Source organism: Rhinatrema bivittatum, chromosome 8, assembly GCF_901001135.1.
Source record: "Rhinatrema bivittatum chromosome 8, aRhiBiv1.1, whole genome shotgun sequence".
NCBI classification, from domain to species: domain Eukaryota; kingdom Metazoa; phylum Chordata; class Amphibia; order Gymnophiona; family Rhinatrematidae; genus Rhinatrema; species Rhinatrema bivittatum.
The window spans coordinates 270,043,066-270,058,987 of NC_042622.1; the positions used below are offsets into that span (position 1 = coordinate 270,043,066).

The 15,922-nt window shown below is 46.3% G+C and overlaps 1 protein-coding gene across 5 annotated transcripts in view; it reads left to right on the forward strand.

Moving 5' to 3' along the window:
• The window catches only part of LOC115096367 (C-C motif chemokine 20-like), a 99,212-nt gene that overhangs the window by 50,755 nt on the left and 32,535 nt on the right, over positions 1-15,922 (forward strand). Inside the window, exons 1-2 of one of the 5 annotated variants that reach the window (XR_003858055.1) lie at positions 7,519-7,929; positions 11,433-11,517. The exons of 1 other annotated variant lie outside the window; for it this stretch is intronic. Coding sequence is in view for 2 of the 4 variants with exons in the window: in XM_029610869.1 (XP_029466729.1) it covers positions 7,873-7,929 (57 nt within the window). In the remaining 2 variants the exon portion in view is untranslated. Of the gene's footprint in view, positions 1-7,365; positions 7,451-7,516; positions 7,930-11,432; positions 11,518-15,922 lie in introns of those variants that run through there. 3 more of the 5 variants (XR_003858053.1, XM_029610869.1, XM_029610870.1) reach the window with 3 other exon arrangements.

Here is a 15,922-nt window from a genome sequence, read left to right on the forward strand (position 1 = left end):
AGTTTGGAGATGGGATGGAGGTTACCAGGGTGGGGCCAGAGGAAGCAATGTGATTTTGGGGGGAGGTGCACGGGAGGATAAACTTTGGGAGAGGAGTTGATTTACTTCTGCAGGGGAGATCCTACTTCCTTTAAAAATCACGGCCCAGGGTGGCCAGGACCAAACATCGGCACACACATCAACATACCGACTATTGAGTGATAATTAACTTTCACTGAACAGCAGCATGAATGCAGCTTATGCAAATGGTGCTAATATGTCAATAAGCTCATTTGCATGTCTTTCCATATTAATGAGCTTAATTGGCAAGCCTCCATTTGTATACACCACAACATTGTTGCTGTTCTGCCAACTGTAGCCTTTTGGTCGTCCCTACCGTGCATCAAACACTTTTGTGGGTGTTCCATGAGAGGACTATATCAGTAGCTGCTCGTACTTTATGGAGAGGGTCCTTCGTTTTCAGGTTTTATTTTATTTTCCCTGGGAATTTCAATGTTATCACAAAAACAATATCAAAGGAAAAATGATTTTTCCACTGATTTTTCTTCTATTGGTTATAACAAAGTAATTTTTCCACTGATATCTTTTTGTGATAATATTGAAATTCTCAGAGAAAATAAAATAAAAACTGAATACAAAGGTCCCTATTTATGGAATACCATGCCTGAGCTATTGTGCACAATGGTGGATGTAACTGCATTTTAAAAAAGCATTAAAAACATGGCTTTTTAAATAAGCCTCTGGAGAAGAGAGAGCCCTGTCGGGGATAGTTTATGTAGGTTGTTGCTGCAGCCTCAGGAGAATTAAGAGCTAGGGTCTGATGTGATGATGAAGGTCGGTTGAAAAGATGTAAATGTCCGTCATAGTTGGTCTTGTTATAAGTCGCCATGATCTGGGGAGTGTGCGGCTAACAAATGATTTTAAATAAATAAATATATAAGTGTGGAAATTCATGGGTTTTTTAAATTTTTATTTAAAATTTTTTATATACCGTCGTTCATATTTACATCACAATGGTTTACAGAAAGTAAATCAAGTCAATGATACAATGCAAAAATATACATCAAACAATAGGTATTAAAAGTTATATATTATTAAACTTAAAACTAGGTAAACTAATTAAAAGGAAAATATTCGGGTCGGGATAAAAGGAAAATATACAGTTTCTGGAAGCTGGATGTTAATATGGTCTGAATAAGCTAGCTCAAAGAGCCATGTCTTCAGATCTTTCTTAAATTTTTTTGTCTCTGTTTATAGTCTTAAGTCTACAGGCAAGGTGTTCCATAGCCTCAGCCCTGCAATTGACATAGCTCTCTCTCTGACCTGTGACAAATGTGCTGTGTTTACTGTGTTTCGTAACACACATTAGCACACATTAAGGCCTGCATTAGCACTAACACAGTTTAGGGCCAAACTCTAAAACTTCTGCTGCCATCCAGGACCAGCTACATCTCTAGAAGAGCTCATGACATTTCCACTTTGCTTTCCAGACTTATCCCATAAATTTTGTCTTGTGCTAAACCGTGCTTGTCTTTTACATTATAGGAAATGAATGCCTTGTTTTTTGCAGAACACTGAGGGCCCAATATTGAAAGTATTATGAAACCCTGCCCGCAGAGCTAATCCCCGCGAGCAGGCACTGCTCACCTTCCCCATGCTTCTCCCGACGCGGCCGGAGCCGCGGACTTTGTTTCCCTGCACGGCATGGAGGCCGCCCATATTGCCTGTCTTCACCGCGGCCGGAGCCGGGGACTTCCTGTTCCTCTTCGCGGCTGGAAGCCGCCACCGACGTCGCTGATATCTTCGTGGCCAGGAGGCCACATCCCCGGGCTGGATTGGCAACAGGAGCCGCCCCCGAGGTCCCTGCAGCGGTTGGAGCCGCTGCCGTCATCAAGGCCTACCTCTCAGGCCAGCCCTGCCTCTTGCATCGAAGCCGTCGGTGCAGGCCGCTATCCACGGTCCTGCACAAGCTCCTGCTTCCTTCCTTAGGCGCCGGTGCGCGCCTCTCTACAGAATTTAAAGGGCCAGACACAGGAAGTGTGCTGGCCCCACCTAAGGACTTATTTCCTGCCTAGCCCTATAAAAGGGCTGTCTTCACATTATGTCTTCGCTTTGCATCGGAGTTACTTCACTCTGGAGGCTCCTGCCTGCCAGAGCTCCGTCAGGTCTTTTTCGTGGAGCTCCTCTTCATTTCGTCATGTCATGTCATGTCAAGTCAAGTCTTCGTGCCTGAAGTCCTCATCCAGGTGTCCTGGTGTCTCGTTTTGATTTTCCATTTCCTGATGTCCCAGGTTCCTTGGTGTTCTGCCCTACTTGGTGTTTGCTTCAGCGCTCCTGAGCCTTCTGGTCCTGTCAAGCCTGACTCCCTCGGATGACATCTTTCCCGAGCGTGGAGTGGCCGGCAGGTGGACTGGTGTCTTGTGCTCCTGAGCCATCATGTCCTGCCAGCCTTTGCGGAGCTCCGGATGACCTATGGCTCCGTCGTCGAAGTTCTGCCTCGGCTGGATTCTTCCCTGCGCTCGTCTCGCTCCCAGCGTGGTCCATGACCAGCCTCCTCGGGCTGTGTAGGGCGCGCAGTGGGACAAGGTGGTCCATGACCAGCCACACGGGCGAACTGAGTAGGGCGCCCTGAGAGACAGTGCCAATGTTCACCCTCCCAGCTTCTCGTCTCGTCTGGACTTCGTCAAGTTCCTCGTCTCGTCCTGGATGCCGTTGCATCAATCTTGGTGTCATGTCTTCGCTTCAATGTCTTGTTCCTGATGTCGTCACATCGACCCTGGTCTGGGATGCCGTCACATCGACCATTGGTCCGTGATGTCTTCGCATCAGCCTTGGTGTCATGTCCTCAACTACCTTGGTGTCATGTCTTGTTCTAGCCCTCGTCTCTGATGCCGTCTGCATCAGCCTTGGTGTCATGTCTTCATGTCAAGGCCCGTCTGCCCTCGACCTCAGGCCAGGCCTGCTGCTCCATGCCAATCTAAGCGGCAGGTCCGAAAGGGCTCGGAATGGTAGGAGGACCATTCAACTTCCAACATCATCATGTTGTTGGCCTTGGGAGCTTGCAGACCTGGCAGAGGGTAAGACCGTCTGCCATGCTGGAACATGCCGTCTACCCTCGGTTCGGTCCTGGATCCATCTGGGGACGGGCTGAGGCCCAAGGGCACACTAAAACACCCGTCACGTAACAGAAAGCGCATTTAAGTGCTGGATGGCCAGATTAAGTCACTTCTCTGGCTATCTTTTAGCAGGCCAATTTGTGGGCGGGCAGTGGGCAGATCTGGGTGGCCTAACTTATCTACTTAACCAGATAAGTTAGATCAGCCATATAGCTGATCTAACTTAGCCGGATTAAATTTATCCGGCTAAGTAGTGCCTTGACTGCGGCTATTTAGCAGCATTGTCATGCCACTGAATATCCCTTGTAAGTTAGCCGGAAAAGTGAGTAACTTGCTTACCAGGCCATCACTGAATATCGGGCCCCGAGGAATTTTTTTTAAGTGTCCTCCTTATGCTTATTCAAGAATTCTCTCTCTGCCTTTATGGATTTTTGCTATGAAGGTGCCGTCTCTTTCTTCCATTCTTCTGGATTATTGTATTTTTTCTCATTCATTCCAAAACATGAAATTCTGCATGCTCCACATTCTCAGGAAATACCTTTAAAAAAAAAATCATATACAAATATTGATATCAGTACAAAAAAGCAGACACTGGCCATCTTCCCTTGCAATCCATCATGTTCTTTATCTACTGTACTGTTTTGCAAGACATGATCACATTCAGTCTCAGCAAGGTCTTAAAGTTCTCTGCAAAGGGGTCCCAAACTTTCCTTACTGACATCAAGCCTGAGTCCAAGATTCCCTGTTTGCGGTAAGATTATCTCCAAGGCCCTGAGCATTTTCGAATCCATATTTACTCATCCCAGTCTTTTGTATACAGCAGTAATAATCCCACTAGAAGCCGATTATGATTTCCATCTGAACTCCACTGGCAGTTGCCTGAAAGTTGATAAAAGTGTACATTTACAGTTTCTTATTCGATACAGTTCATTTACACTGTGGGTCTCTCCAATAATGCTGTGACTTTATAGCCTACTTTGTTCTTCTGCCATTGAGCCTTTTCATTTGTTGATGTACTTTTAAAGCTTCCTTCCAGGATTTGCTGGATAGGATTCATAAATCCAATTTAAGTATAATAAATTAAAGTCCCAAATATCATACCTTTATCCTGATACAATGTCCTTGTTGGTTCTAGGAGGGTACAACACCCCCCCCCCCCCCCCAACCACACACACACACACACACACTCCTCCTTCAATATCCAGATGATATCATCATGGATAACACCAACTAGATGCCACTAATCCTCCCTGAGGTCCACACTCTCCTCCTCCCAGGAATGAATGGTAACTTATTCCAAGATTCTACTGGATCTCTCTCAATGCGAGACTCCAGACTCCTTCATAATGTTACTCCTCTGAGTGCCTGGATTCAGATAAATGGAAAAATAAAGTTTGCTTGATGAAGGAAGGGTGGATATAACTTCCTTCACCCCAAATCAAAAAAAGGGCCAAACTTGGCATGATTAAGGTTGGTAAAAGGCACGCTTTCTCCTGTTCCATTCCCAAGTCTGCTTACTAGAGGCCCAGGAATTCTTTACCACAAGTAAATACAACAGAGCCAAGAGCAGGAACTGAGACACCCTGCCGCCTGCGAGAGCTAATCAAAAATCCACACAGCAAAATGGTGGCTCTGTATGGAATCTATCATTTCTGCCTCTCACATGGGGGAACTGAACCCAACTCAAACCTCTGTTTCTATTCCCCCTGTTAATTGGGACAATCCTCTGAATAGAGGCCCAGTAGGGCTCTCTACATCTTCATGGATGGAATCCAGTTGTGGCATCCAATTTGCACACGCAGGTCACAGAAGACCAACCAAAGCAACGCAGCCACTGTGACATACCAGCAAAAGTACAGTTTTATGGGGCACGACATCTTTTAAATCCTTCATGCAATTCAGAATTTCAGATTGGGATTTACATTAAGAAATAAATATCAAAGCCACCCCTGTGGCAAGTGCTGTGCCCTTCCACGAGGAAAGTCCCTGGTTTGATTCCTGAATCAGATCTTCTATACCTCAGGTCAGCCAGGGCTGGGGATGCACAGCCCCGTGTGGGAAGGGATTCAAGGTCATTAATAAGGGTGACTCCAGGTGGCTGAATTTAGAGCCGTGACTCAGGGTTCTGGAGGAAGTTCTGGTAAGTGGCTCCAGGCCTCCGGACGGTAGCTGCAATGACCAGATTAGGAACAATGGGAGGGTCTATTAAAACATAGTAAATGACAGCAGATAAAGACCCAAATGATCCATCCGGTCTGCCCAGCGAGTTTGCTTGGGTAGTATCAGCTAGGGATGTGAATCGTTTTAGGACGATTAAAATTATCGTCCGATAATTTTAATATCGTCTTAAACCGTTATGGAACACAATACAATACAGATTCTAACGATTTATCGTTATAAATCGTTAGAATCGTGAGCCGGCACACTAAAACCCCCTAAAACCCACCCCCGACCCTTTAAATTAAATCCCCCACCCTCCCGAACCCCCCCCCCCAATAACTTAAATAACCTGCGGGTCCAGCGGCGGTCCGGAACGGCAGCGGTCCGGAACGGGCTCCTGCTCCTGAATCTTGTCGTCTTCAGCCGGCGCCATTTTCCAAAATGGCGCCGAAAAATGGCGGCGGCCATAGACGAAAAAGATTGGACGGCAGGAGGTCCTTCCGGACCCCCGCTGGACTTTTGGCAAGTCTCGTGGGGGTCAGGAGGCCCCCCACAAGCTGGCCAAAAGTTCCTGGAGGTCCAGCGGGGGTCAGGGAGCGATTTCCCGCCATGAATCGTTTTCGTACGGAAAATGGCGCCGGCAGGAGATCGACTGCAGGAGGTCGTTCAGCGAGGGTTCCGGCGCCTCGCTGAACGACCTCCTGCAGTCGATCTCCTGCCGGCGCCATTTTCCGTACGAAAACGATTCGCGGCGGGAAATCGCTCCCTGACCCCCGCTGGACCTCCAGGAACTTTTGGCCAGCTTGTGGGGGGCCTCCTGACCCCCACGAGACTTGCCAAAAGTCCAGCGGGGGTCCGGAAGGACCTCCTGCCGTCCAATCTTTTTCGTCTATGGCCGCCGCCATTTTTCGGCGCCATTTTGGAAAATGGCGCCGGCTGAAGACGACAAGATTCAGGAGCAGGAGCCCGTTCCGGACCGCTGCCGTTCCGGACCGCCGCTGGACCCGCAGGTTATTTAAGTTATTTGGGGGGGGGTTCGGGAGGGTGGGGGATTTAATTTAAAGGGTCGGGGGTGGGTTTTAGGGGGTTTTAATGTGCCGGTTTTTCGATTTTTCAATTTTTAACGATTTTTCACGATATTTTACCCCCCCAAACGGCAACAATACGATTCCCTCCCCCTCCCAGCCGAAATCGATCGTTAAGACGATCGAGGACACGTTTCACATCCCTAGTATCAGCCGCTCAGTGCAAGTTATCCCTCATACCTTCTGTTAAGGGTAGTAACCGCCACTCCGTGCAGCATTACCCCCCCGCATGTCTTCTGTTAAGGGTAGTAACCGCCACTCCGTGCAGCATTACCCCCCGCATGTCTTCTGTTAAGGGTAGTAACCGCCACTCCGTGCGATCAGAAATCTTACATCTAGATTTGCAAATGAAGCATCAGAATCCCATCACTGGTTCCGACTGAGCTGGATGCAAGTCAAAGGAGGAATTACCCTGCCAAGAAATAAATAGTACAATATCAATCACCCTCAATGCAAGACAGTGCCAGGTTGGTGAAGAGGCAGAAGATTATCTGTCTTCGGGAAACTGGTGGAAAAGCAGAGAAACAGGAAAACGGGGACCCTGAGATGATACGATAAGGTACATAATACGGGGAATTAGGTGCAGCGACAACGGGTCTTGGCCCTCTCTTACGACTTGGACTTCCTGAACCTCTCCTGGCGCTCTCAGGCCTGCGAGTGAGCACAGCCAGAAGCAGGCGATGTGGTCTGGCGGGCACAGAGATACACCACTGAGAGTAACCTGGGAAATACCCCTCCGTGAAATACAGAAGCTTGAGCCCTTTTCACCAGCAATCTCTCCTCTTCCAAGCAAGGGTTGTGTAGATCAAACGGTGCATATCTCCATTGATAAGCACCGCATTCTCTTCATACAAATATCTGCAAAGTTCCTTGTTCCCTTTCAAGTGCTCCACCGTGTAAACAAACAAGGTCCTGTCAGCACTTACCAGAACTAAGGTGAGCTTTTCCATGATAGCAGAAACAGGTGGGGGGGAGGGAGGAGGGAGGGAGTCACCCAGTATAAAGGGAGAGGCACCTGCATTCCTGCCCAGCCCGGGGAGATAAGAAAGGAGCGACTGTAAAATTCTCCTACAGGACAGCCTAGGGCAGGTGAGTTTTGTATTTCCTCCGCTGCTGATAAAACCACAAGTTGAGAAGTGAAGGGCAGGCAGACGGAGCCTCATTCGTTGAGTGCGCCCCACTGATTTCCTGCTGCACTGCAGGGCGGGGGCGGTGGGGCTATTAAAACCCCAGCCTTATCATCTCGGGCTAGGAACACCAAAGAGAAAGTTCAAGGTTGGAGAAGGAGACGGAGCAGCGTCAGTCTCTCTTTGGGGGCCAGAAGCACTGAGCATGTGTCCCACGGGCAAAAAAAAACAAACAAACAAACGCGCGGTGGACCCCTTTATTGCATTAGGACTGTTTGACGCTTTGGGAACGCGCAAACGTTGCTCTGCCTCACGATTGCTGTGCACCACACCTTAAGCGCTGCTGCGCTAGGAGCTGTTTTCCAGCTTTTAGGGGCACTTTTGATGAAGTCTCTCTCTCGGCTGAAGCACATTTTGAATGATCAACCGTGGCAAGAGGTTGTGCGTATAAAAACCTTTGCATAATGTTGGTTTAATTAAATGATTTCGTATGTATCCAGTGATAGAGCTGACATACATTAGGAAAATGCATGAATCTAGTGATGTATTTCAACATTAAGATACAAAAGAGGCATTAATGAATTCATGGGGGACTTTCGTTTTATTTTGCCTGGGAATTTTAATGTTAGAACAACAACAACAACAAAAAGTCAGTGGGGAAATGACTTTTCCACTGATTTTTTTTCCTGTGTGTTATATCAAAGTCATTTTTCCACTGATATTTTCTGTTATAATATTGAAATTCCAAGGCAAAATAAATTAAAAACTGAACGCAGAGGTCCCTATGGATGGATACAGTAATATGTTAGTGTAAAGGCACAAGATGAATAGTTAGGTATGGTGATATTTTTTTTACAGTACTGCGATTCAGGAGTATCAACACATACAGTGATGTTTAATAGGACTGAGACACAGAAGGGGTACAGATAAATATGGGATATATCACAGCATTACAGTTATATGCACCTCATCCATTCATATGCTTTTGTGTTTTAATGATGAGAAACAGGAGGGGTAGAAGGGGGTATGAACAGATATAGAGCTGTATTATAGTGATCAGATATAGCAGGGATATGAATGGATAGGAGGGATGTGTTATAGCAGAGGTACACTTGTAAGAATGGGGGGGGGGGGGGGGGGGGGGGCGAAAAAGGTTACCTACACAGAGTGACAGTTACCACTCAAAAGCAGCAGTGCTATGACTTCATCGGGGCTCAAAGAAAGCATGCCGAGCCCAACAGTGTTATGGCTGTAATGGACTCGATCATGCTTGGGACAGATCAGATATGAGAGGAGGGTTGAGAAAACAAGTGGAAGACCCAAGGCGGAGCTGGTGTTGGTTTGCATTTGGGAATTTTGTATGCTCATCTATCAAAGGAGGATGAAACTCAACTATGCATACTGGATGGGCCATTTTGGTCTTTTTCTCTTGTCTTTTACTATATTACTATGTATGAGAAACATATAAACATGACGGCAGAAAAGGACCGCATGATTCATCTAGTCTGCCCATACATCCAATTAATTTAGCTTTATAATTCCTATCACTTCCTTAGACAGCCCCTATATTTATCCCATCCTTTCTTGAATTCACATACTATTTTTATCCCTACCACATCCATTGGGAGGCCGTTCCATGCATCCACCACCTTCTCTGTAAAGAAATATTTCTTAAGATTACTCCGGAGTCCAAACCCTTTCACTCTCATCCTAAGAGCTTCCTTTCCATTGAAAGAGGCTTACCTTCTACCTGTTCCCGAACTGACAGAAAGACAGATTGATAGGATAAACAGACCAATAACTCTCAATGAGCTATGCAAAGCTTTGATGGAGCTGCCAAATAGGAAATGCCCTGGCCCCGACGGGTTTGCTTTAGAGTTTTGCAAGAAATTTTCACAGGAGGTAGCTCCTCATATGTTGAATGCTTTTTACTTTTTTTTTACAAAATAATCCGGAGACCGATAGTTCCTTATTGGAAGCCAATATTGTGCAGATAAGAATGCATCCAGCTGTCTCAGACTCTCAGGCGAATGGGGCAGAGCATGTTATCTCTTTGTGTGCAGACAATGTACTTTTATTTTTATCTGCCCCCCCAAACGCTTTGGCCGACACGTTTTTGATGTCATTAAGGAGTATGGGTGGATATCGGGCTGCAAAGTGAACTTTTAGAAATATGAGGTATTTCCGGTAGGAGTGTCAGCAGGAGGGGGGAACTGTTCCTAGATGTTTTGCGCCCTTTAAATTGGCTAGGGAGGATATTAACGGGCGGATTTTCAAAGCCCTGCTCGCGTACATCCGCCCGGATTTATGCGCGCAGAACCCTGGGACGCACGTAGGTCCCGGGGTTTTCGGAAGGGGGCGTGTTGGGGGTGTGTCGGGGCGGGGGCCGAATGATGCGGCATTTTGGGGGCAGGGCCGGGGGCGTGGTTTTGGGCCGTGGCGTTCCGGGGGCATGGCCGCGCCCTCCGGAACCGCCCCCGGGTCCGGTCTCGGCACGCCAGCAGCCCACTGGCGTGCGTGGATTTACGTCTCCCTCTGGGAGGCGTAAATCCATGGATAAAGGTAGGGGGGGTTTAGATAGGGCCGGGGGGGGGGGGGCGGGGGTTAGGTAGAGGAAGGGAGGGGAAGGTGAGGGGAGGGCGAAAGAGAGTTCCTTCCGAGGCCGCTCCGATTTCGGAGCGGCCTCGGAGGGAACGGAGGCAGGCTGCATGGCTCGGCGCGCGCCGGCTGCCCAAAATCGGCAGCCTTGCGCACGCCGATCCAGGATTTTATAAGATACGTGCGGCTACGTGCGTATCTTATAAAATCCAGCGTACTTTTGTTTGCGCCTGCTGCGCAAACAAAAGTACGTGATCGCACAGTTTTTCAAACTCTACCCCTATGTATTTAGAGATCAAGGGGCCTGGGGATCTCTCAACCCTGTATAGACAGAGCTATGTGCCTGTGGTAAACAGGAGCCAGAGGGACCTTTGTGAGTGGAATGATTACTTGTTATACTGGATGGGGCGGATAAATGTTATCAAGATGAATGTGCTCTCCCGCTTATTCTTAGTAATTTGCCTGATGGCTTTTTTGCTAATATTAATTGACTGGTTTCTAAATTTATATGGCAGGGTAAATGCCCTTATATCAAACTTGAGACCCTGGGTCAACATAAGGAGAGGAGTGGAATGAGTCTCCCTAATCTACAGGGATATTACTGGGTAGCTGGGCTGCATGGGGCGAAGGTGTGGTTGCATAGGGACAGTGTTACTCGTTGGTTCTCTTTGGAATCATACGTAACTGGGGGTCTGGACCTCTCTTGCTTGCTTATAGAGCCCACTGACTCCATACATATTAGAAGGGTGAACAGAATGAGTATTACTATATCTGATATGCTTAAGCTCTGGAGAACCGTGGGCAGAAGGTTCATATTATCTAGGAGCACAGTTTCGCCTCTTTTTCTGTTGTGCGAGAATCCTTTTTCTGTGCATACTTTCTGTATGAAAGCTTCTGATTGGGTGGAAGCTGGGCTTAAAATTTCTTGGGCACATGTGGATGGAGGAGAGAATTACTTTCCAATCCTTTAATGATCTTTGTTAAGAGCACGAGTTGAGAAGGGGCTCTCAGGAATATTGTGGCAGAATAGTAGTGGTCACTGGGCATCATAACAAAAGAGGATACTTATCATCCACTTCCTCTGGTTTTCAGGGGGCCTTCTTTAAAGAGGATATTCCTAAAAAATGTACATATTCTTCAATGGCTATTATGGAGAGTTCGATAATTGATGGGCCTTCTCTCCTTTGCATAACACAATGGAATAGAGACCTTGGTTTACATTTGGAAGATGCAGACTGGAAGTATGCTTGACATAGGGCTCATAAGCTATCTATTTGCTGTAGGAGGGTGGAATTGATGGTCAAGTTATTGCATTGCACATATCAGATTCCTCTCTTCTACACTAGGTTTTCTCCAGGGGCATCTCGATTATATTGGAGGGGCTGCGGATGAGAGGGTACTTTCCTTCACTTCTGGTGGCAGTGTCCATTGGTGAGCACTTTCTGGAAGGGGGTGGTACAAGGGATGATAGCTGATATTTTGAAGTTGAAGCTATTCCTCACTCTGGAGTTGTGCTTATTGGAGATATGGGAACTAGGGATCTCCCAATCTCAAAGTTCATTCTGGCAGACCATTTGCTGCACGCTGGAAACTTATTATAGTGCTTTTATGGAAGCAAGCTCCTTGGTTGAAAGTTTGGCGCAAGCAAGTTCACGACCTAGCTTTGATAGAGCAACTGACTTACAAGCTTAAACAGAAAAGTATGCCGTATGATGAGGTATGGCAATGTTACTGGGACTGTGGGGAACAGATTCATGCATGAATGTATCCAGATAGCGTGAACGATGTATGTGTCTGGATGAGGTGATGGGCATTATGAACTTTGTAATGGTGCATGGAGTGAGTGTTCCTGGTTGTAATATGTCTCTTTTGCATCTTGCTACCTTGGCTGTAATGTTTTTTCTTTCTCTATCTGGCATGTTGTATTAGCTTCTGAGAAAATAAACAGTTATAAAAAGAAAAGAGGCTCGCCTCCTGTGCATGGAAACCTTTAAGATATTTAAATGTCTCTATCACACCTCCCCTATCCCGCTTTTCCTGTAGAATATACATGTTTACATCTTTAAATCTGTCCCCATATGCGTTAGAATGAAAACTACTGACAATTGTAGTAACTACCCTCAGGATTGACTCCAGTTGGTTTGTATCCTTTTGAAGGTACGTTCTCTAGCATTGTACCTAGTATTCCAAATGAGGTGAGACTGCAACTTGAATACCATGTACATTTCTGGTCACCGCATCTCAAAAAAGATATAGTTGCAATGGAGAAGGTACAGAGAAGGGCAACCAAAATGATAAAGGGAATGGAACAGCTCCCTTATGAGGAAAGACTAAAGAGGTTAGGACTTTTCAGCTTGGAGAAGAGACGACTGAGGGGGGATATGATAGAGGTGTTTAAAATCATGAGAGGTCTAGAACGGGTAGATGTGAATTGGTTATTTACTCTTTCAGATAATAGAAAGACTAGGGGGCACTCTATGAAGTTAGCATGGGGCACATTTAAAACTAATCGGAGAAAGTTCTTTTTTACTCAACGCACAATTAAACTCTGGAATTTGTTACCAGAGGATGTGGTTAGTGCAGTTAGTGTAGCTGGGTTTAAAAAAGGATTGGATAAGTTCTTGGAGGAGAAGTCCATTACTGCTATTAATCAAGTTGACTTAGAAAATAGCCACTGCTATTACTAGCATCAGGAGCATGGGATATACTTAGTTTTTGGGTACTTGCCAAATACTTGTAGTCTGGATTGGCCACTGTTGGAAACAGGATGCTGGGCTTGATGGACCCTTAGGTCTGACCTAATATGGCATGTTCTTATGACCTATACAGGGGCATTATCACCTCCCTTTTTCTGCTGACCATTCCTCTTCCTGTGCAGCCAAGTATCTTAATGGCTTTTGTTGTCGCTTTATCCATCTGTTTGGCCACCTTAAGATCATCAGATTCAATCACCCCTAAATCCCACACTTCCTTTGTGCTTAGAAGAATTTCACCCCCAATACTGTACCTTCCTCATAAGTTATTACTTCCTAAATGTGTTACTCTGAATTCTGTAGCATTAAATCTTAGCTGCAAGACCGTAGGCTATTCTTCGAGCTTTGCTAGATTCCTCCTTAGCTAACAGGTATATACATATCCACAACCCAGGCCAATATAGGTGTGGCAGTCAGTCTTTAAAGACTGCCTAGTCCCAAGCAACAGACGGTCTCATTGCTGTCTGCTCTTGGGCTGTGGGTATTCTCTATCCTACATACCTCCCTGATTCTTCCTCAGTTGTCACTCAGCAGCTGACAGGGGCCCAATTGTCTTGATGCTCGTTGACATAGGCTCAGAGAAACCTTTTGAGTGTGCGGTTAGTGCGTTCTACTTGTCCATTTCCTTGCAGATAGATGCTGTAGTGAAATACAAAGTGATGTTGAATTTTTTACAAAGTGAGTGCCAGTATTTAACAGTGAACTGAATCCCTCAGTCTGATAAAATATGCTTGGGTGTTGTGATATTGAGGTGTTTGGTGGATTCTCAGGGGCAACAGTGATGGTATCTCCTACGGGAGGAGCCCCTTAGGGAATTGAAGCGCTGGGCTAGACTCAGATGCACAAACACAGAGATTCTATCTTTTATTATACAGCTAGTGTGGTCCACCAGAGGTGGCAGTAGAGAGTAGAGTAGGTAGCGGCAGCCTATAATCCTTGGCGTAGGATACCCATCCCACAATGGTGGTGTAAGGCCCCGATGCAGATGTCCAAAAAGGCACTGTAGGAGAGACAGATTGGCAGATGTTATAACATACTCCCTGGTAGCTGAGTAGATAGAGTTCCCAATGAGCAGTAGAGAGAGGATAGATGTTAGTAATCCTCGGCAGAGGAGACCCGTTCCACAATGGTGTGTAGGGCCTGATGCAGATGAGCAGCGAGGAGATGTAGATAGACAGACTGGGAGAAGTTGTACTCACTCTCTGTAGCTGATAGGTAGTGTTCCAGCAGGTTGAAGAATTGGTAGCAGGCACCAGGATAGACACTCAAGCCCTCGAGGAGCGAGTACCTGTATAGAGAATAGGCACCTGGAAATAAGCAAAGGGCCCCCGAGGAGCGGGTACCCAGGTTAGTAGAACCCCTGAGGGTGAAGGTGGCTTCCAGCAGTGTAGAAGCGGCAGAGCAGCTTCAGACCGGAGTGAATCTAATCTGTTGCTAACTCGGTGACAGCAAATGGGCAACCTTTTGAATACGGAGGCAGTGATGTCACTCGAGGGGGACGCCCCCGAGGTTTGCGCCAACACTGCTACCAGACGTGAGGCGCGCGCCCTAGGAGGCCTCAGGTCAACAAGCGCCAGAGCCACTCCGGGGAAACTGGAAGGTGCGGCAAAGAGACGCTATGGACACCATTCTCCTGAGGCTGGTGGAGAAGGCTAAAATAGAGGTGAGGCATGTCGGGTGAAGCTGTCCGAGACCGACGGACGCAACATTGGGTAGGCTGTGAAGGCAGAACACATGGACTATAAAGAGCTGCGCTAACTCCAGGGCAGAAGGAAGGCCTGGGAGTGATACGAAGTGAGTCATTTTTGAGAAACAATCAATGAACACCCAAATTAGAGTGGTGCTTTCTGAGAGTGGGAGGTCCACAATAAAATCTGTGCACAAGTGGGTCCAGGGTTCCTTCGGGGCTGGCAATGGCTTTAACAAACCCCAGGATTGGCCCAAGAGAGTTTTCTGCTGTACGCAGGTGGGGTACGAATCCACATAGGCCTTGACATCTTGTTTCATTTGAGGCAACCAATAGTATTATTGAAGCAGAGTAAAGATGTGAGCCCGTCCAGGGTGGCCTGCAACACGGGAGTCTAGGGACCAATTCAAAACCTTTTCATGTAGTCGGGATGGTACAACTGTCTTCCCTGGAGGGGATGGCCATGGAGGTGGCCAATAGGAACCAGGCTGGGTCAATAGTATGCCTAGAAGGCTCTGGGACATCCTCTATCTGGAAGGTGCGAGAGAGGGTGTCTGCTCATAGGTTTTTGAGAGCTGGGTGGTACCTCAGTTCAAAATCAAAGCAAGTGAAGAACAAGGACCAGTGAGTTTGTCTTGTGTTCAGTTGCTATATATACAGATATATATACAGATCACGAGATGTTCGTGATCTGTATATATAGTAATACGATGTTGGGCACCTTCAAGAAAATGGCACCACTCTTGAAGTACACAACACAATGCAGGAGCAAAGAACTGCACTCCAATGTAATCAGTACCAACATCCAGGGAGATGCAGAAGATTTAATAAGTCCCCGTAGCTTCAACTAGATTTAATGAAAAGAAATCTTTTTATTTTTCAACGGCAACTCTATTGCTTAAAACAGCACAGTTATTTGAGACAGGGTCCCCCGAAACGGACCCGTGTTTCGCCAAACCCGGCTGCGTCGGGAGGGACAGACAATTTAATGTGGAGTTCATCAACTATCCACATATATATACTAACTGTTACTGGATCGTGGGTCACCAATATAAATCTCTGTTAAGAAATTTTTACTCTTTATTCAAATTATCAAATTCTAAAATCTCAATTATTCATTTTACTATTTTTAATTAAATTGTTTTGTATGTTTTTTTATAATAAGGAGACAGAGCCTCAGAACTGGTATCTTAGGTTATGACCTAAGATTGTTAAACCAGTAAGTTCAGTCACTGGCTCAATTTTGTAAGTCTCTTTTTCTGCTTTAAAATAAAATGCCAATGTTGCAAATTGTTTTAATTCTCAAAAATTCTCAAAACTGCTATGAGATCAATCTTTGCATTTTTAAATTCTCAAAACTGCTGTGAGATCAATTTTCTTTGTTGGAATTTTGTTT